General features: G+C 45.7%; 1 protein-coding gene across 1 annotated transcript in view; it reads right to left on the bottom strand.

Moving 5' to 3' along the window:
- The window catches only part of SLC30A8 (solute carrier family 30 member 8), a 118,698-nt gene that overhangs the window by 24,038 nt on the left and 67,598 nt on the right, over positions 1-27,062 (bottom strand). Inside the window, exons 4-8 of the mRNA XM_082259567.1 lie at positions 23,586-23,739; positions 17,947-17,997; positions 17,679-17,865; positions 15,303-15,408; positions 3,267-3,401 (exon numbers count right to left, since the gene is read on the bottom strand). Of these exons, the coding sequence (XP_082115693.1) occupies positions 3,267-3,401; positions 15,303-15,408; positions 17,679-17,865; positions 17,947-17,997; positions 23,586-23,739 (633 nt within the window). The remainder of the gene's footprint in view (positions 1-3,266; positions 3,402-15,302; positions 15,409-17,678; positions 17,866-17,946; positions 17,998-23,585; positions 23,740-27,062) is intronic.

Here is a 27,062-nt window from a genome sequence, read left to right as displayed (position 1 = left end):
CTTGGAGGTCCTACTACTCAACTTAGCGCCTAAGTCCCTGAAATCGTCTAGGACTCTCCATCTTCCTCTGCCTATGTCATTGGTACCCACGTGTACCATGACAGCTGGGTCTTCCCCAGCCCCACCCAATATTCTGTCCACCCGATCCGCGATGTGCCGAACCCGAGCGCCCGGTAAACAACAGACTGTTCGGCGCCCACGGTCTTTGTGACAGATTGCACTGTTTGTCCTTCTAATGATTGAGTCCCCTACCACCAGCACCTGTCTTTCCTTTCCCTTTCTCCCGGCCTCACTGGAGAAGTTCTTCCCCTGGCAGCTAGGGGCATCGCTCTGCTCCAGCAATGCTGGTCCCTGACTGGTTTCCCCAACATCACGCAACGGGGCGTATCTATTGGGGTGCTCCAGCCCAGGACCGGCCTCCTTGCCTTGTCCCCTTCTACCCCTCCTAACTGTCACCCCTCTACTCTGCTCTGATGCCTGCACCTCCAATACTCCGCCCACCTCTGTGCAGGCCCCTGCCTGCGCCTGATAGGTATGATCCCAGCTCTCCTTCGGTATGGACATTCGGCTCAGTGTTGTCAGCTGCTTCCCTAGATTCAGGACATGAGCTTCCAGGGAAGCAATGTGCTTACATTTTGCGCATTTGCATTCGCCCTCGATCGCATGATCGAGGAACGCATACATATCACAAGATGTACACCGAGTCGCATCTCCACACCCGTCGGGCATTGTACCTACTAATCTAATCTAATGGGGATTCAGTAATTTAAGTCTATCCTGTGTGGCTGTTTCCTGGCTTCCTAACTCTACCTTCTCACCCTCTGGCACTCCGCTAAACTCACTTGACACTCAGTCGCACAACACTCACGGTCGCACCACACTCACAGTCGCACCACACTCACAGTCGCTCAACACTCACAGTCGCACAGCCCATTCAGTCGCACAACACTCACAGTCGCACAACATTTACAGTCGCACAGCCCGGTCAGTCGCACAACACTCAGTCGCACAACACTCACAGTCGCACAACACTCACAGGACTCTGAAAAATAACCCCACACCATATTCCCCCTCCACCAAATGATTTGGACCAGTGCATAAAGCAAGGTCCATAAAAACATGGATGAGCGAGTTTGGGGTGGGGGAACTTGATGGGCCTGCACAGAGTCCTGACCTCAACCTAACAGAACACCTTTGGGATGAATTAGAGCGGAGACTGTGAGCCAGGCCTTCTCCTGCAGCTGACTTCAGCCCTCCTCTGGTCCTCCTCCAGACCCTATACTTTCTGCTTCCAGTCTCTGCCCCCAGCTTCTTCCTGGCAGCAGCACATGGTAAGGGGGGTTCATTGCAATGTAAGGGAGGGTGGGGGACTCTTAAGCTCTGATGGTGGGGGGCTGTTGACATCTGATGTAAGGGGTGCTCTAGGCATCTAGTCCTATAGATACAACTGCCCATTTGAGGGCGTCCATTATGCGGCCTGCAATGAAATTGAGTTTGACACCCCTGCATTAAGGTAAAAAAAAACAATTTTGACTTTAACCACTCTAACATCTAATTAGCTAGTGCTCCTACAGTGTGTGTGTGTGTGTATATATATACACACACACACACACTATATTACCAAAAGTATTGGGACGCCTGCCTTTACACGCACATGAACTTTAATGGCATACCAGTCTTATGCCCCGTACACACGCGTCGATAGTTGGCCGTGAATTTTCGGCCAACGTCCGATCAGCCGATTTTCGGCATGTTAGTATGATGCTTCCAACAACCGACTCCGACTTTTCGGCCGAACAAAATCTGGTGTGCAGGCTATAAAAATTTTGTTGGCCGTCAACAGAACGGCCGATTGTTCTTCAGACTGGGCATGCTCAGAGAAGAAAAAACACACGGAAAGTAAACCAGCACATGACATCACTTCTGAAGTTGGTTTTTGTTGGCCGATAAAATTCGTGTGCAGTCTAGAGCACATTTCAACCAACACAACAACACTGGACAAAAGACGGCCGATCGGTCAGCCAACAATCGCTGCGTGTGTACGAGGCTTTAGTCTGTAGGGTTCAATATTGAGTTGGCCCACCCTTTGGAGCTATAACAGCTTTAACTCTTCTGGGAAGGCTTTCCACAAGGTTTAGGAGTGTGTCTATGGGAATGTTTGACCATTCTTCCAGAAGCAGATGAGAAGGTCTGGTTCGCGGCCTCCGCTCTAATTCATCCCAAAGGTGTTCTATCGGGTTGAGGTCAGGACTCAAGTTGAGTTCAGGCGGTGAAGGCCAGTCAAGTCCCTCCACTCCCAACCATGTCCATGTCTTTATGGACCTTGCTTTGTGCACTGGTGCCCAGTCATGCTATTTGGAGTTTTCTTCTTTCTTTCGTTTTGTTTTCACCTGGTAATCCTGTCTCTTCATGTCTACACTCAATCTTTCACTATATCTTTGAAGAGCCATGGCTGCCACTCAGGCTAGACTTCAAACTTGTCCACCTTTCTTTATCTACATTACATGGGGCTAGTGCAGGGGCCTTCAAACTATGGCCCTCCAGTTGTTCGGGAACTACAATTCCCATCATGCCTAGTCATATCTGTGAATGTCAGGGTTTTACAATGCCTCATGGTATATGTAGTTCCACAACAGCTGGAGGGCCGTAGTTTGAGGATCCCTGGGCTAGTGGAATAGATAGTTTACATGTTTGTATTCAGTTAAGCCCACATAAATTATTGAGGATACTATTTTTTTGGCAGGATCAACAGGTATCTTCTGTATTTTCGGAAAATGTTCTTAGCCTGAAAAATGAAAGCTAATGCAGCCAACTCATCTAAGGACTTGCAATATATGATATTTTTTTGTTTTTGGGTTTTGTTACAGCAAATCTTAGCCCCAAACCAAACAAAATGTATGCATTGAAGCTTATCCATCTTTAGATGTGGTGGCTGCATTATACTACATTTTAGTTGTGCTTTAAGCAACGTTTATTCGTGTTCATTGCCATAGTTTGTCCGGTTCCCCTGTCAGACACTATAAAGCCTCAGGTTCACAATCTATATGAGTGATGGTTTGCTATGTTCCAGGCGGCAGCAGACAGGTCACTGAGAACCCGAGGCATTGTTATTCCCTGATGGAGAGCTCCTGGGGCTGAGCGGCTGGTGGCAGCGGAGGAGCACATTCTGATGAAAGCTGCTAAAGGATTGAATGACAGGTAAAGCCTTCAAATAAAAGAATATTAAAAAGTAGCTTTATTGGGCCACAACACATACAGTTACTGACCTGTGGCAATGTGGGCGGAGAGGATGACTTGATTCATTGTTAAAGCCAAGAGATGAAGGCTGTGGACTGATTTCACCCCATGCACATTAAGAATACTCTGCTTCACAGCGCTGTAATTAATCCCGCGTGGAACCCCTGTAAAGCAAAATTATTTCCTGTTAGATGGGCGGTCAAAGAAAAATGGGAGATCCCAATCTCCAACCCCTCATTAGAGTTCCTAGAAATGAAGATTAAAGCCAGTTTTCAGTCTATTGACTGATCATTCGATGCAAACAACAGGCACCCTTTTATGTGTTGTGGAGACCTCTGGGAGGTAATCATACGGCGCTATACTTGTAACCACGCCTATTTCAATACCGTTCAGAAGGACCAGGGGAGGGCTGGCAGCCTTTGGCCTGGGGAGCAAGTCCAGTCAAGTGGCCCATTGAACCAAACAATTGAAGAAACTAGTAATGTGACCCCCTTAGATCTCACGGGTTCATGCTGTGACCTGTAGTTCTTAACTAGTTGGGGGGGGGGAGGGGATGTGACACATCCTGAGCTCTGAGGGGTTCATGCTGGGACCTGTAGTCCTTCACTTTTGGGGGTCACATCCTCAAAAGTGAAGGACTTCAAGTCTCTGCATGAACCCCTGAGATCTAAGGATGTGACCCCTTTAGATCTCACAGGTTCATGCTGTGACCTGTAGTTAAGGGTGACCAGATGTCCCTGGTTTCTGGGGACAGTCCCTGGATTGAGGACACTGTCCCCGGACCAAGTCTGTCCCCAGATTTGTCCCCGGATTCAGGGCTAGAATAATGTAGACAAGGCATCCCATGCTGGCTGAGAAGCAGCCTGGTGGCTCAGATGCAGACGCCCCTGCTGGACAATAACACCTTCCTGTATATTATGTAGTCCTGTGCCCAGCACTCTGTGTATTATGCAGTCCTGTGCCCAGTGCTCTGTGTATTATGCAGTCCTGTGCCTAGGCTCTGTGTAGTATGCAGTCCTGTGCCCAGCGCTCTGTGTATTATGCAGTCCTGTGCCCAGGCTCTGTGTATTATGCAGTCCTGTGCCCAGCGCTCTGTGTATTATGCAGTCCTGTGCCCAGCGCTCTGTGTATTATGCAGTCCTGTCCCCAGCGCTCTGTGTATTATGCAGTCCTGTGCCCAGCACTCTGTGTATTATGTAGTCCTGTGCCCAGCGCTCTGTGTATTATGCAGTCCTGTGCCCAGCGTTCTGTGTATAATGCAGTCCTGTACCCAGCACTCTGTGTATTGTGCAGTTCTGTGCCCAGCGCTCTGTGTATAATGCAGTCCTGTGCCCAGCGCTCTGTATATTATGCAGTCCTGTGCCCAGTGCTCTGTGTATTATGCAGTCCTGTGCCCAGCGCTCTGTGTATAATGCAGTCCTGTGCCCAGCGCTCTGTGTATTATGCAGTCCTGTGCTATTTGCCAACTAAAAAAAAATATTTGTGGGGGGACATAATTTTTTATTTTTTGGGTGCAGCAGCGCACGACCAAGCAATTTTCAGTTAAAGTAATGCACTGCCGTATCACAAAAAATGGCCTGGTCATGACAGGGGTAAACCTTCTGGAGCTGAAGTGGTTAAAGAGGACTTAGGCTCCATACACACTTGTATGACTCCAAAGTTGCTGCGACTTTGGAGTGCAACTTCGGTGCAACTTGGATACAACTTTGGCTTTGACCAGTGATAATGGATAACCGTTGCATCGTATAACATTTAGGTATGACTTCTATGCAACTTTTGAGGGTAACATTGACGTCGATGGCCCTCAAGTTGCATGAAAGTCAGACCAAAGTAGTACATGAAGTCGCAGCAACTTTAACCACTTGCCGACCGCCCCACGGCTCGGCTGCGCATAATCATGTAGATCTACGTAATTATGTGCACGCACTCTCGGTGGTGCGCACTCGCCGCCAAGACCGAGCTTCCTCTGTGATTAGACACAGTGGGAGTCAGACCGTGGGAGGAGCAGCGGCAATCCCTGCCGGCCTCCCACAATTGTCACAGAAACTGACAGAAGACCAGCCTGCTTATGTAAACAAAGCAGGCGAGTCTTCTGTCACACAGGCAGAGAGAGATCATGAGTTTCAGCTCCCGATCTCTCTGTGCCTGTCACAGAGCCCTCCCACAGTCAATAAGCACAAACAGGCATACATTTACCCTTTTGATTACCCCGTGTTAACCCCTTCGCTGCCAGTGTCATTTATACAGCAACAGTGCATATTATTTAGCACTGATTACTGTAGTAATGTCACTGGTCCCCAACAAGTGTGAAAAATGTCAGTTAGGGGTCCGATCTATCCGCAGTCCCGATAAAAATCACTGATCACCGCCATTACTAATAAAACCAAAACAAATATATCCTGTTTGTTACATAGTTACATAGTTAGTGAGGCTGAAAAAAGACACAAGTCCATCCAGTTCAACCTACGATGTGTGTGTGTGTTTGCTTTTAACCGTACATTGTATACCCCTGTATGTTGTGGTCTTTAAGGTGTCCATCCAATAGTTTTTTGAAACTATCAATGCTCCCCGCTGATACGACTGCTTATGGAAGAGAATTCCACATCCTTACCGCTCTTACAGTGAAGAACCCCTTACGCACTTTAAGGTTAAACCACCTTTCCTCAAGTTTTAGTGAGTGGCCACGTGTCTTATTGTATCTCCTTTCTCTGAATAGTTTGTTCCTTATGCTAGGGTCGCCAGTACAGTATTTGTACATTGATATCATATCCCCCCTCAATCGTCTCTTCTCCAGAGAGAATAGGTTCAGAGCTTGTAGTCTTTCCTCATAGCTGATGTCCTCCATTCCCCTAATTATTTTTGTTGCCCTTCTCTGGACTTTCTCCAGTTCCAGCACATCCTTCCTGAGGACCGGTGCCCAGAACTGGACAGCATACTCCAGATGTGGCCGGACCAGAGTCTTGTAGAGTGGAAGAATAATCTCTTTATTTCTGGAGTGAATCCCCTTTTTTATACAACCCAGTATTCTGTTGGCTTTGCTTGCGGCGGCTTGGCATTGCATGCCACTGCCAAGCCTGTTGTCTACCAGTACCCCCAGGTCCCTTTCCATCCTAGACTCACCCAGAGGTTCCCCCCCTAGTGAGTAGCTTGCTTTCTGGTTTCTGGCCCCCAAGTGCATTACTTTACATTTTTCAACATTAAACCTCATCTGCCATGTAGTTGCCCACCCTGTTATTTTGTTCAGGTCTGCTTGCAAGGTTTCCACATCCTGCATAGAAGATATTGGCATGCCTAATTTAGTATCATCTGCAAATACTGAGATTGTACTAGATATCCCCTCCTCTAAATCATTTATGAATAAATTAAACAGGATTGGTCCCAGGACAGAACCCTGGGGGACCCCACTTTCCACACCCACCCAATCCGAGTACTCCCCATTAATCACCACCCTCTGTACTCTCTCCTGGAGCCAGTTCTCTATCCAGGTACTCACCTTATGGTCCATACCTACCTTCCTTAGTTTGTACAGTAAGCGTTTGTGGGGAACGGTGTCAAAGGCCTTTGCAAAGTCCAGATAAACCACATCCACAGGCTTACCTTTATCTAAGTGGCAGCTCACTTCATCGTAGAAGGTTAATAGATTGGTTTGGCATGAACGATTTTTCATGAATCCATGCTGATTACTACTTATAATACCGTTTTCATTACTAAAGTCTTGTATGTGGTCCCTTATCATCCCCTCCAAAATTTTGCAGACTACTGATGTTAGGCTGACCGGCCTATAGTTACCCGCGATATATCTCGGCCCCTTTTTAAATATTGGTACCACGTTGGCTTTTTTCCAATCAGCTGGCACCATACCCGTCTGTAGACTATCCTTAAAGATCAAGAATAATGGTCTGGCAATCACCTGGCTGAGCTCATTAAGAACCCTTGGGTGCAAGCCATCCGGTCCCGGTGATTTATTTATGTTAAGTTTCTCTAGTTTAGCTCTAAGTCTATCCTCTGTTAGCCATGGCGGCACTTCCTGAGGTGTATTATTTAGTTCGGCCTTACAAGTGGGGTTCGTGTAGCCCCCCGATTCCTTTGTGAAGACTGAAGAAAAGAAATTATTTAACACTTCCGCCTTTTCTCTGTCCTCTGTGGCCGTTTTTCCTTTATCATCTTTTATGGGGCCAATGTGCTCTGGCCTCGCTTTCCTACTGTTTATATACTTAAAGAACTTCTTGGGGTTCTTTTTACTCTCCTCCGCTATATGTCTCTCGTGTTCTATTTTAGCCGCCCTGATTTCGTCTTTACATTTCTTATTACACTCTTTGTAGTGCTTAAATGCTGCCAATGACCCCTCAGTCTTGTATTTTTTGAAGGCCTTTTCTTTAGCTCTAATATACATTTTTATGTTGGAGTTTAGCCACCCAGGGTTTAGTTTTGCTCTTTTAAATTTATTTCCCTGTGGAATGCACTGGCCCACCCCCTTGTTAAGTATGCTCTTGAAGCACTCCCATTTTTCCTCCGTGTTCTTTGTTCCCAGGGTTCTATCCCATTTGATATTTTCTAGCAGCGAGCGCAGTTTAGGAAAATTGGCTCTTTTGAAATTCAGTGTCCTTATATTACCCTTGTGTTTCCTATTACTGTAATTAATACTGAAACCAATTGACCTATGGTCACTGTTCCCTAAGTTGTCCTGTATTTCTATATCCGTGAGCAGGTCTGTATTGTTGGTAATCAGTAGGTCAAGTACCGCATTGTTTCTTGTCGGTGCATTCACCATCTGACCCATGAAATTGTCCTGCAAAACATTTAGGAACTGCCGAGCCTTGGCTGAATGCGCGGTTCCTTCTGCCCAGTCTATATCAGGATAATTAAAGTCCCCCATTATAATGACATTTCCCATCCTTGCTGCCAATCCTATCTGTAACATGAGGTCCGCCTCACCCTCCTCCCTCTGGTTGGGGGGCCTATAGCATACGCCCAATATTACCTTCCCCACCGTGCCTTTCCTTTGAAGCTCTACCCATAGGGATTCTGCCTCGTCCATAGCTCCATTATTAATATCATCCCTCATATTTACCTGTATACTGTTCTTAATATACAAACATACCCCTCCCCCTTTTTTACCCTCTCTATCTCTGCGATAAAGGGAATACCCCTGAATGGTTCGCCATCCAGTCATGAGAGCTGTCAAACCAAGTCTCAGTTATCCCCACAAAATCTAAGTCCTCCTCAAACATCAGCAGCTCCAGCTCTCCCATCTTGTTGGCCAGGCTTCTGGAATTGGTATACAAGCCTCGTAATTTTGATGTTTTTAGGCTGCTCTCTTGATTTTTCCCCGTACCCACCCTGGGTATAGGAGCTCCGAACACCCTACCGCTAATGCCCCCATTTCTGCCCTCTGAAACTTGCTTTCCACTGGCTAATTCTACATCTGTACCCTCCCCCCCATTCCCTAGTTTAAAAGCCCCTCTAACTTTTTGGCCATCCTCGCACCCAGTACGGCTGCACCCACCCCATTTAGGTGCAATCCGTCCCTACCAAAGAGCCGGTGACCGACTGAGAAGTCAGCCCAGTTCTCAAGGACCCCAAAACCCTCCTTACTACACCAGCTCCTCAGCCACTCGTTAACTTCCCTAATCTCCCGCTGCCTCTCTGGTGTGGCTCGAGGTACAGGTAGTATTTCGGAAAATACTACCTTGGAGGTCCTTCTCCTCATCTTAGCGCCTAAGTCCCTGAAATCGTTTAGGACTCTCCATCTTCCTCTGCCTATGTCATTGGTACCCACGTGTACCATGACAGCTGGGTCTTCCCCAGCCCCACCCAATAATCTGTTCACCCGATCCGCGATGTGCCGAACCCGAGCGCCCGGCAAACAACAGACTGTTCGGCGCACACGGTCTTTGTCACAGATTACACTATCTGTCCTTCTAATAATTGAGTCCCCTACCACCAGCACCTGTCTTTCCTTTCCCTTTCTCCCGGCCTCACTGGAGGAGTTTTTCCCCTGGCAGCTAGGGGTGTCGCTCTGCTCCAGCAATGCTGGTCCCTGACTGGTTTCCCCAACATCACACAACGGGGCGTATCTATTGGGGTGCTCCAGCCCAGGATCAGCCTCCTTGCCTTGTCCCCTTCTACCCCTCCTAACTGTCACCCCTCTACTCTGCTCTGATGCCTGCACCTCCGATACTCCGCCCACCTCTGTGCAGGCCCCTGTCTGCACCTGATTGGTACAATCCTGGCTCTCCTCCGGTATGGACATTCGTCTCAGTGTTGCCAGCTGCTTCCCTAGATTCAGGACCTGAGCTTCCAGGGAAGCAACGTGCTTACATTTTGCGCATTTGTATTCGCCCTCGATCACATGTCTGAGGAACGCATACATATCACAAGATGTACACCGAGTCGCATCTCCACACCCGCCGGGCATTGCACCTACTATCTAATCTAATGGGGATTCAGCGATTTAAGTCTATCCTATGTGGCTATTTCCTGGCTTCCTAACGCTACCTTCTCACCCTCTGGTATTCCGCTCCACTCACTTCACTCAGTTGCACAACACTCACAATCTCACAGTCCGGTCAGACGCACAACGCTAAGTCGCACAGCCCGGTCAGACGCACAACACTAAGTCGCACAGCCCGGTCAGACGCACAACACTGAGTCGCACAGCCCGGTCAGACGCACAACACTGAGTCGCACAGCCCGGTCAGACGCACAACACTGAGTCGCACAGCCCGGTCAAACGCACAACACTGAGTCGCACAGCCCGGTCAGACTCACAACACTGAGTCGCACAGCCCGGTCAGACGCACAACACTCAGTCGCACAGCCCGGTCAGACGCACAACACTGAGTCGCACAGCCCGGTCAGACGCACAACACTAAGTCGCACAGCCCGGTCAGACGCACAACACTAAGTTGCACAGCCCGGTCAGACGCACAACACTGAGTCGCACAGCCCGGTCAGACGCACAACACTCAGTCGCACAGCCCGGTCAGACGCACAACACTGAGTCGCACAGCCCGGTCAGACGCACAACACTCAGTCGCACAGCCCGGTCAGACGCACAACACTGAGTCGCACAGCCCGGTCAAACGCACAACACTGAGTCGCACAGCCCGGTCAGACGCACAACACTAAGTCGCACAGCCCGGTCAGACGCACAACACTCAGTCGCACAGCCCGGTCAGACGCACAACACTCAGTCGCACAGCCCGGTCAGACGCACAACACTCGGTCGCACAGCCCGGTCAGACGCACAACACTCAGTCGCACAGCCCGGTCAGACGCACAACACTCAGTCGCACAGCCCGGTCAGACGCACAACACTGAGTCGCATCGCCCGGTCAGACGCACAACACTGAGTCGCACCGCCCGGTCAGACGCACAACACTCAGTCGCACCGCCCGGTCAGACGCACAACACTCAGTCACACAGCCCGGTCAGACGCACAACACTCAGTCGCACAGCCCGGTCAGACGCACAACACTCGGTTGCACAGCCCGGTCAGACGCACAACACTCGGTCGCACAGCCCGGTCAGACGCACAACACTCAGTCGCACAGCCCGGTCAGACGCACAACACTGAGTCGCATCGCCCGGTCAGACGCACAACACTGAGTCGCACCGCCCGGTCAGACGCACAACACTCAGTCGCACAGCCCGGTCAGACGCACAACACTCAGTCGCACCGCCCGGTCAGACGCACAACACTCAGTCGCACAGCCCGGTCAGACGCACAACACTCAGTCGCACAGCCCGGTCAGATGCACAACACTCAGTCGCACAGCCCGGTCAGACGCACAACACTCAGTCGCACAGCCCGGTCAGACGCACAACACTCAGTCGCACAGCCCGGTCAGACGCACAACACTCAGTCGCACAGCCCGGTCAGACGCACAGCACTCAGGTAGTGATAGGTACTCCCAGACACTCAGGTAGCAACAGGTACTCCCAGATACTCAGGTAGTAACAGGTACTCACAGATACTCAGGTAGTAACAGGTACTCACAGATACTCAGGTACTCACAGATACTCAGGTACTCACAGATACACAGGTAGTAACAGATACACAGGTAGTAACAGATACACAGGTAGTAACAGGTACTCACAGATACTCAGGTAGTAACAGGTACTCACAGATACTCAGGTACTCACAGATACACAGGTACTCAGGTAGTAACAGGTACTACCAGATACTCAGGTACTCCCAGATATTCAGGTACTCACAGGTACTCAGGTAGTAACAGGTACTCACAGATACTCAGGTAGTAACAGGTACTCAGAGATACTCAGGTAGTAACAGGTACTCAGAGATACTCAGGTACTCACAGATACTCAGGTAGTAACAGGTACTCCGAGATACTCAGGTACTCACAGATACTCAGGTAGTAACAGGTACTCACAGATACTCAGGTACTCAGAGATACTCAGGTACTACACTACACCCTCAGTCAGTGTACAATCTCAGTCACCAGTCTTACCTAGTTACCTAGCGTGTGTCCCTTTAAGTCTGTCTCTAGCAGTTCCTGGCTGTTTTTTTTTTTCCCTCAGACGGTCAGTCTCCGCTCTGCACCCGCCTCCCTCTGTCACTTCCCGGTCAGCCTTTGCTCCGCTAGTCTCCTCTGCTCCCTCTCTGTCGGGGGGGGGGGGGGTCCGCACCACTCGCCGCCTGCCGCAAAAGGGGGGGTTTACTGTACCGCTCGCCACCCGCAACAAGAGAGGGGGGTTACCGACCCACTCGCCGCTCGCTTCTGGGGGGGGGGGGTTCCAGCGCCGCTCCCCGCCGCTGCTCTCCTGGGGGGGGGGGGGTTACTCACACGCGGTCGGTCACGCACACACTCCTCACACACTCCTCTCTCCTGCACGCCCTGACAGCCTCTGATCCCGCGCTCTGCTCCTCTGCTCCTCTGCTCCACAGCACCACCTGCTTGTAAACTCTATAACTTTTGCGCGAACCAATTAAAATACGCTTTTTGGGATTTTTTTTTAACCAAAAATATGTAGCAGACAATTGGCCTAAACTTATAAAAAAAAAATTGATTTTTTTTAAACTTTTTATTGGGAAAGATTTTATAGCAGAAAGTAAAAAATATTGTTTTTTTTTTTTTTATTTTCAAAATTGTCGCTCTTTTTTTGTTTATAGCGCAAAATCTAAAAACCGCAGAGGTGATCAAATACCATTAAAAAAAAGCTCTGTTTGTGGGGAAAAAAAGGACATCAATTGTATTTGGGGACAGCTTCACATGACCAGGCAATTTTTTCGTTAAAGCAATGCAGTTCCGAATAGCAAAAATTGGCCTGGTCATTAAGGGGGGTAAAACTTTCCAGAGCTGAAGTGGTTAAGTTGCACATATATGAACGGTTATCATTGGAAAACATGGGGAACGACTTGTAATGCAACTTTAATGGGTCTGAGGGAAGGGAGGAGGACTGTCAGTGCTGTTTGGACTGGAATGGACTGAAGGCGTGGAGAAAAACTGTCACTATGACACAGGAGGGGACCTGTCGTGTCGGTGATCTGTGCTGCTGCATACTGCTGTCAGTGTCACTTTGACAGTCAATTTCATTTGTGTGTGCTACCCATTCTAATTTCTTGTCCTCCTGAGTCCTGTCCCTTAGCTACTTACTTACTATATCGAAAATAAAATAAGAAATATGTTTTTTGTCTTAATATCTACCTTAAATCACATTGCTAATTGCACACTGTACTTGTTTGTAACTTGAAATTTGCACTTAAAACTGTAATTTGTAACTTTTGTAAATGCCAGTAAAAACTTGGCTGTGCCAGTAAATTGCGGGTGTCATGTCAGTAAATTTCAATCTGGTAGGTTGGCAACACTGCACTTGGGCTGCAGTGTTAAAGTTACCCAATCACCAGGCAGTATTAAAACCAAGCTAACATCTAAAACAGGCATCACTAAATGGCAGACCGCTGTTCAGATGCGGACCGAGTCCCTGTCCCATCCAGACCGGTGGTTGCGCAATTTAGGAACCAGTTGTCTCCCGGCCTCCGCCACTGTCATTATCACAGCAGAGTGGAAAGCGGGAGGCAGGACAGATGGAGAGCGAGAGGCACAGTAACACTGGATAGAGGGCGGGAGCTGCCCAAGATAAGATTCCAGATTAATCAGCAGGTGATTGTTGTTAGGACACAGAGTGGTCCTAGCAACCAATCACCAGCTTGTTAATATGCAATGTTAACTCCCACTCCCACCTTCCATCCAGTGCTACTGTGCCTCTCGCCCCCCCCATCTGTTCTGCCTCCTGCTCTCAGCTCTGTGTGCCTATGTAAGGTAGCAGAGTGAGGGGGGCAGAGGACCTGGCTCTGAAGGATAGGAGAGCATTGGTATCTCTGTGTTAGTATGATGTGATAATACAGTATTATCGCTGCTTGATAAGAATGTTCAGAGAGATTTACTGTGGGCGGGGTTGGTTGAGCGGGGGTTGTGTGATGTAAAGGGGCAGAGAACACTACTAGGGGGGGGGGGGTGATGTAAAGGGACAGAGAAAAGAGTGGAAGGAAAGCAGTGCTGTTGGGGGGGGGGGTGTGTAACTCTCCGCCTTTCACTTTTAAATCTTTGTTCAGCACTTTCTGCCTTCCTTTTGGTTCCCTGGGGAATGCTTAATCAGCAGGATCACCAGACCACTCCTTCTTCCTGCTTTAGAAGGAAAGTCTTTTCTGTGACACAGATTTCACATTCAGCGCATGCCAGCAGAACATCATGGGAAGATGATTGCTAGGAGGATTTCTAAGGTTTAAAGTTTGCACCCCTTGGCAAGCGGAGCGAGGTATGCAGTAAAAGTGCATTATATATATAGAAGTATATGTTGTTAGACATAAATTGTGTCCATGCTGTTAGTTTAAAATATGCTATAGATAATCCAAAGCATCTTGCATGTAGTCATGTTTCCTTAGATGTTTAATGTCATTTAGATATGTGTGCAGACAACTGTAATCCACCTTGTAATTTCACATTTGTAATTAACCTTGTAACCCCCTTTTTGGTGATCACTGTAAACAAATTTATTGTATGTCGTTTACAGTTTTCACGGTGCTTCGGTGTTTATGATGCTTATGGTTTACGGTGCTCAAGGTGTTAAAAGATTAACGTTGGTGGTGTTCAACCCTCCTGCACACCTTTGATGAATGAGAATAAAAGTATTGCACCCGTCAGAAGCTCTCCTCTCGTTATTCAATCGATGCCAAAGGGGCCGCTACAGGGTGATATAAAGAGGCCAGAAAGCACTTCTTGGGGGTGAATTAGAGGCAGTGGTGTTGAGGTGTGATGTGTAGGGGGCAGTGCTGTTAGGGGGTTGGATGATGTGAAGGGGCCTAGAAAACACTACTGGGGGGGGTGAAGAAGCCATAAAGCACTACTGGGGGAGGTGAAGGGGGGTTTGTTCTATTGGGGGGGCAGCAATGTTAAGGATATGAGTCATTGGACAAACATGTAATTTGGACCCCTGCTGAGGGAAAATTTTATTGATCGGACCTCTGTGAATTTTAATTCAATACCCCTGTACTAAAAGATAAAGATTAATCTTTTCTGGTGAGTATTAAGGCTATATTACGGAACTCCGGATGCTATGGTTCGGACAGCATGCTCTCCACTGGGTGCTGTTTTTCCTTCCATAGCAGTGATGTAGAGTTTGGTGCCATCCAGCAGGTGACACACATGAAAGTGTAGGATAACTGGGACAACCAGAATTCTTTAAGACAGCTCCTTATACAGGCTGGCGGAGACCCTTCTACCCTGACAACATTGTCACTTTAATATGGAAGCAGTGGTTAATCCCTGGACCTTAGGTTACATTTAAAGATTTGGTTGACAAGGACCGCATTTCAGTTGACTTGGCAATAGTGGATCAGTGCACAAAATGCAGCATGCTCAACTTTTTTCCAAAACACCACAACCAGAGAGTGGAGAACTCGGGCTTGGATTGCCTCCCAGAAGAATGAAACATGTCTGCAGTCTATGACCTTTCCAATGCCTTTGACTCCTTCCAGTTAGGTGTATTTTGGTTTACCCCATGTGCACGTGTTTGTGAGGGGATTGTGTAATATTGCTTACCTTCCATTAGAACGAGGAGAATATCTCGTAGAACGGTGATTGTTGTGGCCAAGACAAAAACGGAGAATATAAAAGTACAGATGGGATCAGCTATCTTATACTCAGGCTACAAAAAAAAGGAAAAGGCATAGAAAAATTAGATTTCTGTTTCTATTCCGTGTCTTTCGTTTAATTCCCAACATCTCTAACCCCTTAAACTCTTTTTGAAGCCTACATGAACTTATGCCCCATACACACGTGCAGATTATCTGCAGACTTTTGTCTGCAGACTTACCTTTTCTATGTAGTGCAAGGGCCTGCCGGATTGCATACAAATTGAAAGTGTTTAGATTTGACCTCATATTATATGGTTTTGGTAAGTCTACAGACAAAAGTCTGCAGATAATCTGCACGTGTGTATGGGGCATTAATCCCCTTCAAGTCCTACTGTATAACCCCATATTCACATTATGTCCTATCTCCTCCAGGACAAGTGACTTAGCCAGCCACTCATTTGCTCAGGAGGACAATGACAAAGAATGTTATAGCTATAGCTAGGGGGGCCCTATATGACCCCAGGTGCCCAACTGTACCCCAGCCTCTATTACCCTTGTTTCTGTTCCCCTGCTGATATTGACATTGGCTTATAAACACTGGTAGAAAACAAATGCATACTACAAACTAACCCATAGCGATCAACACAATGGATTGACTTAGTTACTGACATGTACAGTCCTTGGTGGTTTCTACATGCCACATGAAGCTCCATCCACTAAAAAAGAAAAAAAAAAAAACTCCCAAATGTGCCCACTTTTGGTTAGGTAGCGGGTGAAGACTTGGTTAAAGGGTGAGACTTATATTTCAGTTTCTGGCAAGTGCTGGACATTTATTATATTTTTTTATATGGCGCATGCAATAGAAGAAAAAAAATAAATAAATAAGAGGGAGCACCCAAAACTATCAGAGTTTGTTATTATTGAACGTTAAAGTGAGTGTAAATGATCACCGTGTAAAACAATCCATTCAGTTTAAAATAGAAATGAAAGGCAAAACATTTGTGTATAGGTAGAAAAATATATTCTAAATACCTTTTTTCCACTTTTATTAAGTGATTATATTCCCTCTGTTCTAAGCTGTATAAGAGCTGGGGGAGTAGAAGCAGCAGTGCACTGATCTTCCCAATGATCGGCTGTGTGGGGGGGGGGCATGCCAGGACAAGTCTGATCATTCGAGGAGAGCACAATGAGTTCCCAGCATAGCTAAAGAACTAACTATTCTGTGCTCTCTTGCCTAGTGTGGTAAGTTTTTAATAGGAAAGCAGAGGGACTGGCAGGAACACCAGGGATTTCACACAAAGGAAGCAATACAAAGAGAGCACGATACTCTCTCATACAAGTACATGGTACAGCAGATACATATCAGGAATATAAAGTGTTGGGGTAACAAATGCTTTAGGTTCAGTTTTGTAGTACACAAGGTCTAAGAATCCAGGGATATAACTACATATCCCTTCTGGGTGAAATGATCTTTTATGTAACTGGAGCAAAACTAAATTGTAGTCTATCTGTTTAACTAGTAAAAATTAATATTATAATGTACAGTTTGGAAATGTGAATTAGAACACCTATTAACCTTCCTAGCGGTATTCCCGAGCGTGGCTCGGGGTTACATTTCAGAGCCAAAAGCGGTAACCCCGAGCCACACTCGGGGTACCACCAGAAGCATCGCTGGATCCTGTAAAAGAGGTTTCTTATCTTGTCACTGGGATCCAGCGATGTGTCCGGCGGTGTCTAGCGGCGGTTCTTCCTCCCGATCGTCTCCGTGCCCTGGCTTCCGTCTCCTGCGACGTGACGTTCGCAGGGGGGTGGAACCGGTGGCAAATTCAAATGTAAAAACACACCAAACACACTGATACCATTCAAAATAAAATAAAATCACATTAGTTTGCCCCCCAGTTGCTGCAGTTTTACTGTACTTTTTATGTAAATATATATATATATATATATATATATACAGTATATATATATATATATATATCTATATATATATATATACACATATATACGTATATATATATATATATATATATATATATATATATATATATATATATATATATATACGTAATTCTTGTGAATGAGCAGCCCAAAGCAACTGTATACATTATATATATATACATAAAATATGTATATATATATATATATATATATATATATATATATATATATACATAATAAATGTATACAGTTGGTTTGGGCTGCTCATTCACAAGAATTACATGCAAAATAATGGTACCGCTTTCAGCACCTCATATCCTAGTGAAAATACACAATTGTCTTTACTCTATGAAGGACATGTGGTTGAATTATCTTACTTTCAGCCCTGACATGATCTGACCTTGAAGTATATGATGAGTGCACTGATTAGCACGCTGATGCTCTGGAAGATATCTCCGATGACATGGATGAAGGCTGCACGTACACTAGCATTAGCCTGAGGCTTGTAATCAGATGCATTATGTTCATGCTGACCTCCGGAGTGGCTGTGACCATGTCCAGTGTCGGCGTGGCTGTGACCATGTCCAGTGTCGGTGTGGCTGTGACCATTTCCAGTGTCGGCGTGGCTGTGACCATGTCCAGTGTTGGCGTGGCTGTGACCATGTCCACTGCCTGCGTGGCTGTGACCATGTCCAGTGGTGTGGAGGACAACAGCCAAACTGTTCAGATATAGAAAGATAAGAACAGTCACCATGTAATGAAGCTGGAAACTTGATGACAACCTTATTTTTTTCCAAATTTTTTTTAACATCTTTAGCCTCCAAAACACATTTTGCATGAAAGGAGCAATACAGCTTAACAATTTATATTAGTCAGGAAAACACTTGTCTAGGAACTTGTACAATAGAACACAGAAAGCCAAAGTAAACATCTAAGTAGAATAATCAATGTGCCTGGTGGATCCTTCCTATTCAGCCACCACCCGGTCAGAGGAAGATGGGTAAAAGGGGATCAAAACAGGGAGAGGTGGGGGAACAGGGAGATGGGGGAAGAGAGGAAAAAGTGAAGAAGAAAAGGGGTTAGAGGGCAGGATAGAAGAGAAGGTTAAGCCTAGCACACACTATAAGTTTTGTTTTCGTTCAGCTCGCTGGGTTGAATGAAAAAAAATGGAAGATCTCAGGATGAGATCCTGTACTACTCAATCCAATGTTAGTACAGCAAGCTCCCCGCTGAGCTATTGTGTTCTAACAGGGGAAAGACCCCTGCCAAAATACACCCATCAGAGCTCTTAACCATTGGCTGAGACCACAGATCGGATGCCGATCGGCTGACCTTTTTCGGTCATGGCCCTTCATGGACTGGACTGGCTGCCTTACACACAGGCCGAATGTCAGATGGTTTCTATTGAACCGGCCAATACCACCCAACATTGACTTTAGGGAAAGCCCTTACTTTGGCCCCCTTTTTAGAAAAATAGGCCCCAAGAAAGTCAAATCAGCATCATCACCCTCTCATTTAACACTGCCCATAAAATGATGGTCCAATAGAAAGAAGGAGGCCAATTATATTTTAGGTAGAAATTATAGAGGTGTGGGGGAGTGGGCTGTTTTAAAATGTGTCACACTGTACCAAATTTTGTAGAAGCTTTAAGACTCTGTTCACACTGGGTCGCCGTAGGTCGCCTGCCATAGAGTAGCTGTGGACCCGTTCTAATAGGAGCGACACAAGTCACTCCGACTTAGAAAAAGGGTTCGGAGCTTCTTTGGGGCGACCTGGAGCGACCTGCATTAATTTCAATGATATGAAGTCCGTGCCGGCCGCTCCGAGGTCACGGTGCGAGCTGCGCACCGCGACCTGTGAGGTCGCCCCAGCAAGTAACGCTACTTGCTGGGGCGACCTCACAGGTCGCGGTGCGCAGCTCGCACCGTGACCTCGCAGCGGCCGGCACGGACTTCATATCAGTGAAGTCAATGCAGGTCGCTCCAGGTCGCCCCAAAGAAGCTCCGAACCCTTTTTCTAAGTCGGAGCGACTTGTGTCGCTCCTATTAGAACGGGTCCACAGCTACTCTATGGCAGGCGACCTACGGCGACCCAGTGTGAACGGAGTCTTAAAGCTTCTACAAAATTTGGTACAGTGTGACACATTTTAAAACAGCCCACTCCCCCACACCTCTATAATTTCTACCTAAAATATAATTGGCCTCCTTCTTTCTGGACCATCATTTTATGGTCAGTGTTAAATGAGAGGGTGATGATGCTGATTTGACTTTCTTGGGGCCCCGTGTGAACGGGGTCTAAATCTTATCCTGTTCTGTGTATAAATAGATGTAAAATAGATTTTGTAATTGGATATAGAATCTGAATTAGTGTGTAATAAGAACATTTCTGGTTTATAGTCTATAACCTTGTTAATAAATGTGGAGATGGCTGAATGTAGGCATTTGCGATTAGTTTTGCTACAAATCAAATCAAAATTTTTGTTATTCGGAGATTTGGATGTATTCCAATTTCCGAATCACAATAATAACGAATTTCAATGGATCTAAAATAAATAATAACAAAACAACTAATTCATTTGTATTAAATCAGATGACATGATGTGATAGTTTTTGGGCCTTTTGTTTGAAGCATCTAGAATAATGCAACAACATAATAAATTATCTGAATTCATTCAGATCCATTTGTTTTTTTATGCATTACCATTTTTCATTATTATAAAAAATGCACTACATATGAAATAAAAACATATTGCAATAAATACAGTGTATAACAGTGAAAGAAGATGATAATTCCTGCTTATTGTGTTTGGGTTTAATAGAGGCGGATCCATCAGGATCTTTGAATCATAACATAACAAATTAATCCAAAATGAATTTTGTTTTATTCTTTACTCTCGGATGCGCGTGACTGCAGTGGATATCGCCAAATCAGCTCATTCCTCTTTGGACTAGCAGGGTTGATTTAGATTGCATAAATTATCTCCCAAAATAATGAATTAATATGTTAAAACAAATGTAGGCAATCTTCTGAAATAACTTCTGAAAATACGAATGAACAACGAAACATACGAAATTAGTCTGAATATATGAAGCAAATTCTGAAAACGAAATGATTTACCTAATGAATGACTACGAAACAAAGCAAATGTTTCCGTCGTGCACATATATAACTGAATATACTAATCACCAAAAGGCTGGATCATGGTAGACTTTCCAGATTATGTGAAAAAGAAAATCCGTCTCTTTGGAGCATCACCAGAAATGATGAGGAGTCTGTTTATCAAATCTCTTTCAGAAGTTATATACCAACAAGAAATTCCTTTTTCATTGGTCTATTTATACGATTGCTCTGTCATAGACTGAAATATGTGATGGCTGTACACGGTTTCGAGTGGCCCCAGCCGTTGTGTGTTCCAGATTGCCATTCGTTTTGAAATGCCGGGGAAGAAGGCTTTAGGCTGCACCTGTGCCACCTGGGTGCCTAGGTTGGGAGGAAGGAGTTAATGTTCATGCTGCATTTTCTTGTGTGTTTGTAGGTTTTCCTCTGGGGTCGCCCCCCCCCCCCCCTCGTGTGTAATAAAAAAGGGAAGAGGTCCAGATCCTGTGAGCGGGACCAAGCACGCATAAGTGGGGACCCTAGAAAGGGCTTGGGATGCCTGTTCAGAGACTCCAAACGATGTCCTAAGAAGCTCGCTGGAACGGCGACACATCGGAATACTCCCAGAACATGAACTCCTTTGTTCGGGCTATTGCCAGTTTGGACTTTTCCCAAAGATGTTACACAGCAGGTAACCTAGGGCAGTCACAGTTTAGTTAGGGAAAGGACATTGTCGCATATTGTATATGTTCTGCCTAATGTTCAGGAAAGTTGTTCACTCTGCTCAAAGCCTGGTCTGAAGTTACTCGAGGAGTGCATGTGGGGTCCTGGTATATCCCTCTTAGAAATTTGGATATGGACTTGCACATTAGGGGTTTGTGAAACATCACTACAACAAAAGGGTAATTTGCAAAGAAGTTGCTATGGTTCTGTGGTAGCAAGTGGGTTTGGCATTCGGCTGCCTAGCTGTTTTTCTCCATCAGTCACCGAGAGTGGATTAGCATTATGGAGATCTAATACCTGGTCACTTGGTACGGAACGAGATGGGTTAGGAGGAACATGCATAAGATCCGCTCTATGTGCTCAGTGGGACCCCATTCTGTAGGTAACAAGAGGTATGATGACTGGTGGAGTGGACAAAGGCTGTGCATGTACCTCCCAATGTAACACGTAAACCTGTTCAAGTGTGTAGGACAAGGGACAAATTCTTTGGAAGAACTCTCCATACAACACTACACACAAGTGGCTCATCCCTGAGTTGGGGACTACCTTAATGTTTGATTTTCCCATAACTGTGGCCCTCGCCTGGTGAGCACACCTTCGGCAAAGTGCTACCCTTGTGCTAGGATGGGTGACCCTGTTCATCGCCTGGTGTAGCCCAAAGAACCCATCCCGCGGTAGGCCTCCTATGTGACCCACGCTTGGTGCCCAACGAGTTAATGAGAAAAATATGGAGGAAGTGTCACCCGCCTGCCCTACAAACAACTACAAAGCATGAGAGCCTAACAATGAATTCAAACTGTAACAGGTCTGCCAGATGCAGTCTACATTCAGGATGTAATATGTGTGGACATCTTTGGCTTAATGGCTAGCATTTATTTAGGAACTGCCAACATCACCTACAGCATAGATAGATAGATAGATAGATAGATAGATAGATAGATAGATAGATAGATAGATAGATAGATAGATAGATAGATAGATAGATAGATAGATAGATAGATAGATAGATAGATAGATAGATAGATAGATAGATAGATAGATAGATAGATAGATAGATAGATAGATAGATAGAATGATTTGGGAAACAGAGGGCTAGAAGAGAGATGCAGCAGTTTGTCTTTTCGTAAAATGAGGCCTGATGATATGTAAGCCTTATGAAAAATAAATAGAATCATTAATCAATGTCATTTTCAGCTAATTTGCTGGAATATCCAGCCCAGTGTACCACCAAACACACAATCTGGTGATAAAATCTACATTAGAGTTACCAACAGCTATGTAGTGCAAGGGCCTGCTTGTCTGAATTTAACTTTTTAGCGCTGTGCACACGCAAATATGCGGCCTCTCAATGGGCGAGCCTTGGCGCTGAGCCTGAGCGGCCGCATTTTTGGGTGCCAATAGAGCTATGCCAAGAGCGCGCACCCTGCGCACTCCTGAAACAGTTATCCACAGCTAATGGAAACTGCGATTAGGAGCTTTCCGATCATGTGATCGCCGTGACAGACAATCACGGTGGTCATATGACCATAAGCCCCACCTCCCAGCATTCCAAACCCTTAAAAGAGACGGCAGGTACTGTCAGTAAGAGGTTAATTTAAAAGATTTTCTCCAGTGCCCTGTGTTGGCAGAGCTAATAGCCACACCCCTTAGCATGAATGTATTCACACAAACTAGTAATGCAGAGGAAGAGAGTGGTGTCTGACCAGGTCTGTTCCTGAGTTCTGATTACTGGCAGCACTGGTCTAAATCTGGTGCCTGGTCTGCTGACATTTAGACACCAGTGGCGGCTGGTGCTCCATGAGCCGGGGGGGGGGGTGTCAGAAGGACCACACACCCCCCCCCCCGGACCACACCAGTTCCAGCCACACCCCTAACCCTCCCCGGTCGCCGGCTCACTCACCCTGGCCGGCGGCTTCCCCCTCCTCCTTGGCCGTGGGCTTCCCCTGCGTCTCCTCCCTCCTCCTTCTCAACCAATAGCATGGCCTTTCCTTTTGGCTCAGGACCCACTTCCTGATTCCTGATTGGCCAGGAGGAGAATCAGTGTGGCAATAGCGAATATTCATTTGCTATTGTTACACAACTGGATGGGCTTAGGGCGCAGTGCACTGCGCCCCAAGCCCACCCTTTTTTGAAGCCTATTAGAGACTCTGGCTCTAATCACGTGGTTAAAAAAAAAAAACCCATTGGAATCCATGCGTCTGGTGCCCTGCATGTAGATTAGGGGGCCTGACACATGGTTTGGGGGGGGCGGCGCCCCTGCGCCCCCAATGGACGGGCCGCCACTGTTAGACACCCTGCGCAACTGCTGCAACATGACAGAGTAGATAGGATTATAAAAATGGAAGAAGTTATTCTGAGGTTTGATAAAAAGTGACTGCATACAGAATTCCACATTCTTTTACAGTACAAAATTATTAATGATCATTTGGTGGTGTATGTACTTACATACATGGGATGATGTATACTATAGAAAAGTAAGTGAACTTACATAATATTTGCTCCAAGGGCACACGCTGATGTGATGAGCATCACTACCCCGTTTATTTCGTAGTCAGCATGAATAATTCTTTCACACGCCAAGTAAACCAGCACGCCTGTGACCACCCAGATGGTAATCATGGATATTAAGGCACCAACTATTTCTAAAATAAATAAATACAAGCATTTGTAGAAAGCTGATTATATAAACAGATTGTCTAGAAAATGTCAAAATGGGTGAGCAGTGGATGAATATGGCCCTAGTGAGTTGGACTGCAGGGGGGCTAAGACAACAAAACCACTTAAGGAGTAAGTAAACCCTCCTCTGCAACTTTTACCTATAGGTACTGTAAATATCTCCTAAACATGTACCTTTTAGGAGATATTTACCTTACATGCAGCCAGTGACATCACTGGCGCATGCGCTCTGAAGGAACGGCCGCTGGTGCCGTTCCTTCAGAGCCCTGTGCCGTGACCATCAGCTCCCGCACGCATGCGCAGGAGTGACATAATCGCGGGTCCGGCCAATCAGATGGCCGGATGCCACAATCCCGAAAGACGGATACAGGTAGGCGGGCGGCACGGCGGGGGCTCGTTCTAAGGTAAGTATTTCATAATGAGCTAGTATGAGATGCATACTAGCTCATTATGTGTTTCTCTTTCAGGTTGGAAAAAATTTTTACAACTTCTTTAAACCAAGGGTGTAAAACCTTTTGGCTTCTCTGGGCCACATTGAGTGTAGCTGATTGATCAACTAGCTGCTTTGTTAGATCTCACATAATTACAAACTTATTAAGTGATTAATGAGGGGGGGGGCTAGCAATTTCCAGGCAAAATTTGATTCAGGCTAATAGGCCTTCATTAGGTCCAGTAAGATCAAGTGGTTTCAAAGTTAGATCTCATATAATTACAGAGATATTATGAATATTTAGTATTACATAAGGGGGGCTAGCCCCCCCCCCCCCCCACATGCAATTTTCTGGTTAAATTTCATTCCGGTAAAATCTCTGTAATTATTTGAGATCTAACGTTGAAACCACTTGATCTTACCAGATCTAACGAAGGCCTGTTAGCCTGAATCAAATTTTACTAGAAAATTGCAAGTGGGGGGGCTAGCCCCCCCCCCCTTATTTAATACCAAATATTCATAATATCTCTGTAATTATATGAGATCTAACGTTGAAACCACTTGATTTTACCGGATCTAACGAAGGCCTATTAGCCTGAATGAAATTTAACCAGAAAATTGCATGGGGGGGGGGGGGGGGGGCTAGTCCCCCTATTTAATACTACCTAATATCTGTGTTTTCATGTGAAATATCTCTGTAATTATGTGAGATCTAACTTTGAAACCACTTGATCTTACCGGATCTAACGCCTGAATCAAATTTAACCTGAAAATTGCATGTTAGGGGGGCCTCATTAATCACTTCCACTATCTTCCAAAATAGATAATTGTTTGGTCATTTTTTTGATAAGGGGGGCTGATGATGGGTTAGCCCCCCCCCCCCCCCCCCCCGGAAATAACTGTTAAAATCTCTACTTCTGTGTGAGATTGAACGCAAACAACAATTGATCTAACCTGATCTAACAAAGATCTAACCAACTGCATATGTTTTGTTCAAAAATTTTGATATGGGGGTGCTAACACGGCTGGGGTATTTATGGCAACTAATTCTTTCACCACAATAATTCTGTGGTGTGTATTTAGGAATAAGGCTATAGAGAAGTGTTGTATTTCAGTCATTTAAAAACATTTATTTGAGCTATGTATTCGTTTTTGTTGTTTTATTATTTATCTAGCTATAGACATGAATTCATTTGGATTCAAAAATTTCTAGTATGAACGCTGACTGGAGCACCATACATTGTTGCGCAAACTTTTAAACTGGTAACTATAATATTAATAATAATGTATTCAATACATAATACATTCTGGAGGGCAAACCAATGTTATTTGGGGGTCATTTTTTTTCGTTTTGGTTAGAGTAGTGAACTGTTAAATCCTTGGTCAGGTTTTTCATTTCTTTTTTTCTTTTTTTTGCTGTGTGCATTTTATTGGGGAGATTTCCCTTTACACCCTCTCCTGGGGATGCAAAAGAAAGTGGAGGGCCCTCCCCGTGGGAACTTACAATCTAAAATCAAAAAGTAATGGGCAAGCAAAACAAAAGGTAATAACTCTGAAGAATAAGCTGATGGAGATAATAAAAGTACAGGTGGTAGTGGGATAGACATCCTGAAGAGATGAGTTTTTACATTTTTTTTTTTCAATTTTGTTTTCCTTTCAGTCCCAATATCGACCCCCATCAGCACACAGACAGCAATAAAAGCATGACCGGGGTTCTAGATCTTCCAAAAGTTGATAATAAGCAGTCCAGCCCTGTTTTTATGAGCTCTGGATTGTATGTTGTTTAATCACAGCTGTGATTTATTAAAGCGGAGTTCCGGGCACAAAATCGACCTAATCGATTTTGTGGCCATCCGCTTGCTCTCCTTCAGCTGAAAAGGAATTGGATAGTTAGGATTATTTATTTTTTTTTACTTACCTTGTAATTGTAGAAAGAAATACTCACCTATTTTCCACTTCCTCCCTCTGTGGCCACAGCCCGCGCCGTCACTTCCCGTTTGCAATAATTTCTGGGAGCTGAACGTCATCGCTCCCAGGAATCAATGCGACGGCACCGGCCCCACTCGTCACTTCCGGTGCGACGCCGCATTCCCTGCTAAACAGCTTCTGGGCATGCCCAGATGTTGTGTAGGAATGCGGCGCCGCACCGGAAGTGACTAGAGGGGCTGGTGCAGGCGCATTCTGGGAGAAGAAGACACGGAAGAGGACGCAGAAGAGGATCGCGCCGGCTTCAGCTTCCCACAACAGAGATGGCAATGCTGTAGAAGAAATTTTATAAGTGAGTATTTCTTCTTGCAGGTAAGTGCGAACCGGGACAGATCAGAGGCTAGCCATTGTGGAATGTACTAGCCCTGACTGTCCCGGGGGTATGTTCATTGAAAAAATGTTTTTGTGCCCGGAACTCCGCTTAAAACTTCCGTATACAGCGAGCTTCCTTCAGCAAAGCTGAAAGCTGAAGTAGCTAAATGTAAAAAGGAGACTACAGCTCCACCTGCTGGCTATATAGAAGGTTATAGAATGGTAGTATGATAAAGAATGAATGAGATACACTCTAAAGCATACTATTGCCACATCCCTGTAATGAACGAGAAAAAAGGGGGAGGGGAAAATGAGAGAGCCTCACAATACAGTGGGGTCTCTCGGCCCCTCAAATATATTGGGACTTTATAGGCAACTAGCAAATGCTGATCTCAGTGGGAATAAGTGTAATAATCATTTGATAAAAAATTTCATTTATTTGACACGAACATACAAAAATGCAACAATAGACATGTGTTCAGTAAAACATGGTATATACATGCACATAAATCGTAAGACATACTCCTACACCACTGGAACCCCAATACCTCTTGAACCAAG

Source organism: Pelophylax lessonae (genome assembly GCF_965119305.1).
Source record: "Pelophylax lessonae genome assembly, chromosome: 5".
NCBI lineage: Eukaryota > Metazoa > Chordata > Amphibia > Anura > Ranidae > Pelophylax > Pelophylax lessonae.
The sequence above is the reverse complement of the archived record's forward strand: the minus strand, read 5'-3'. Positions and strand labels throughout refer to the sequence as shown.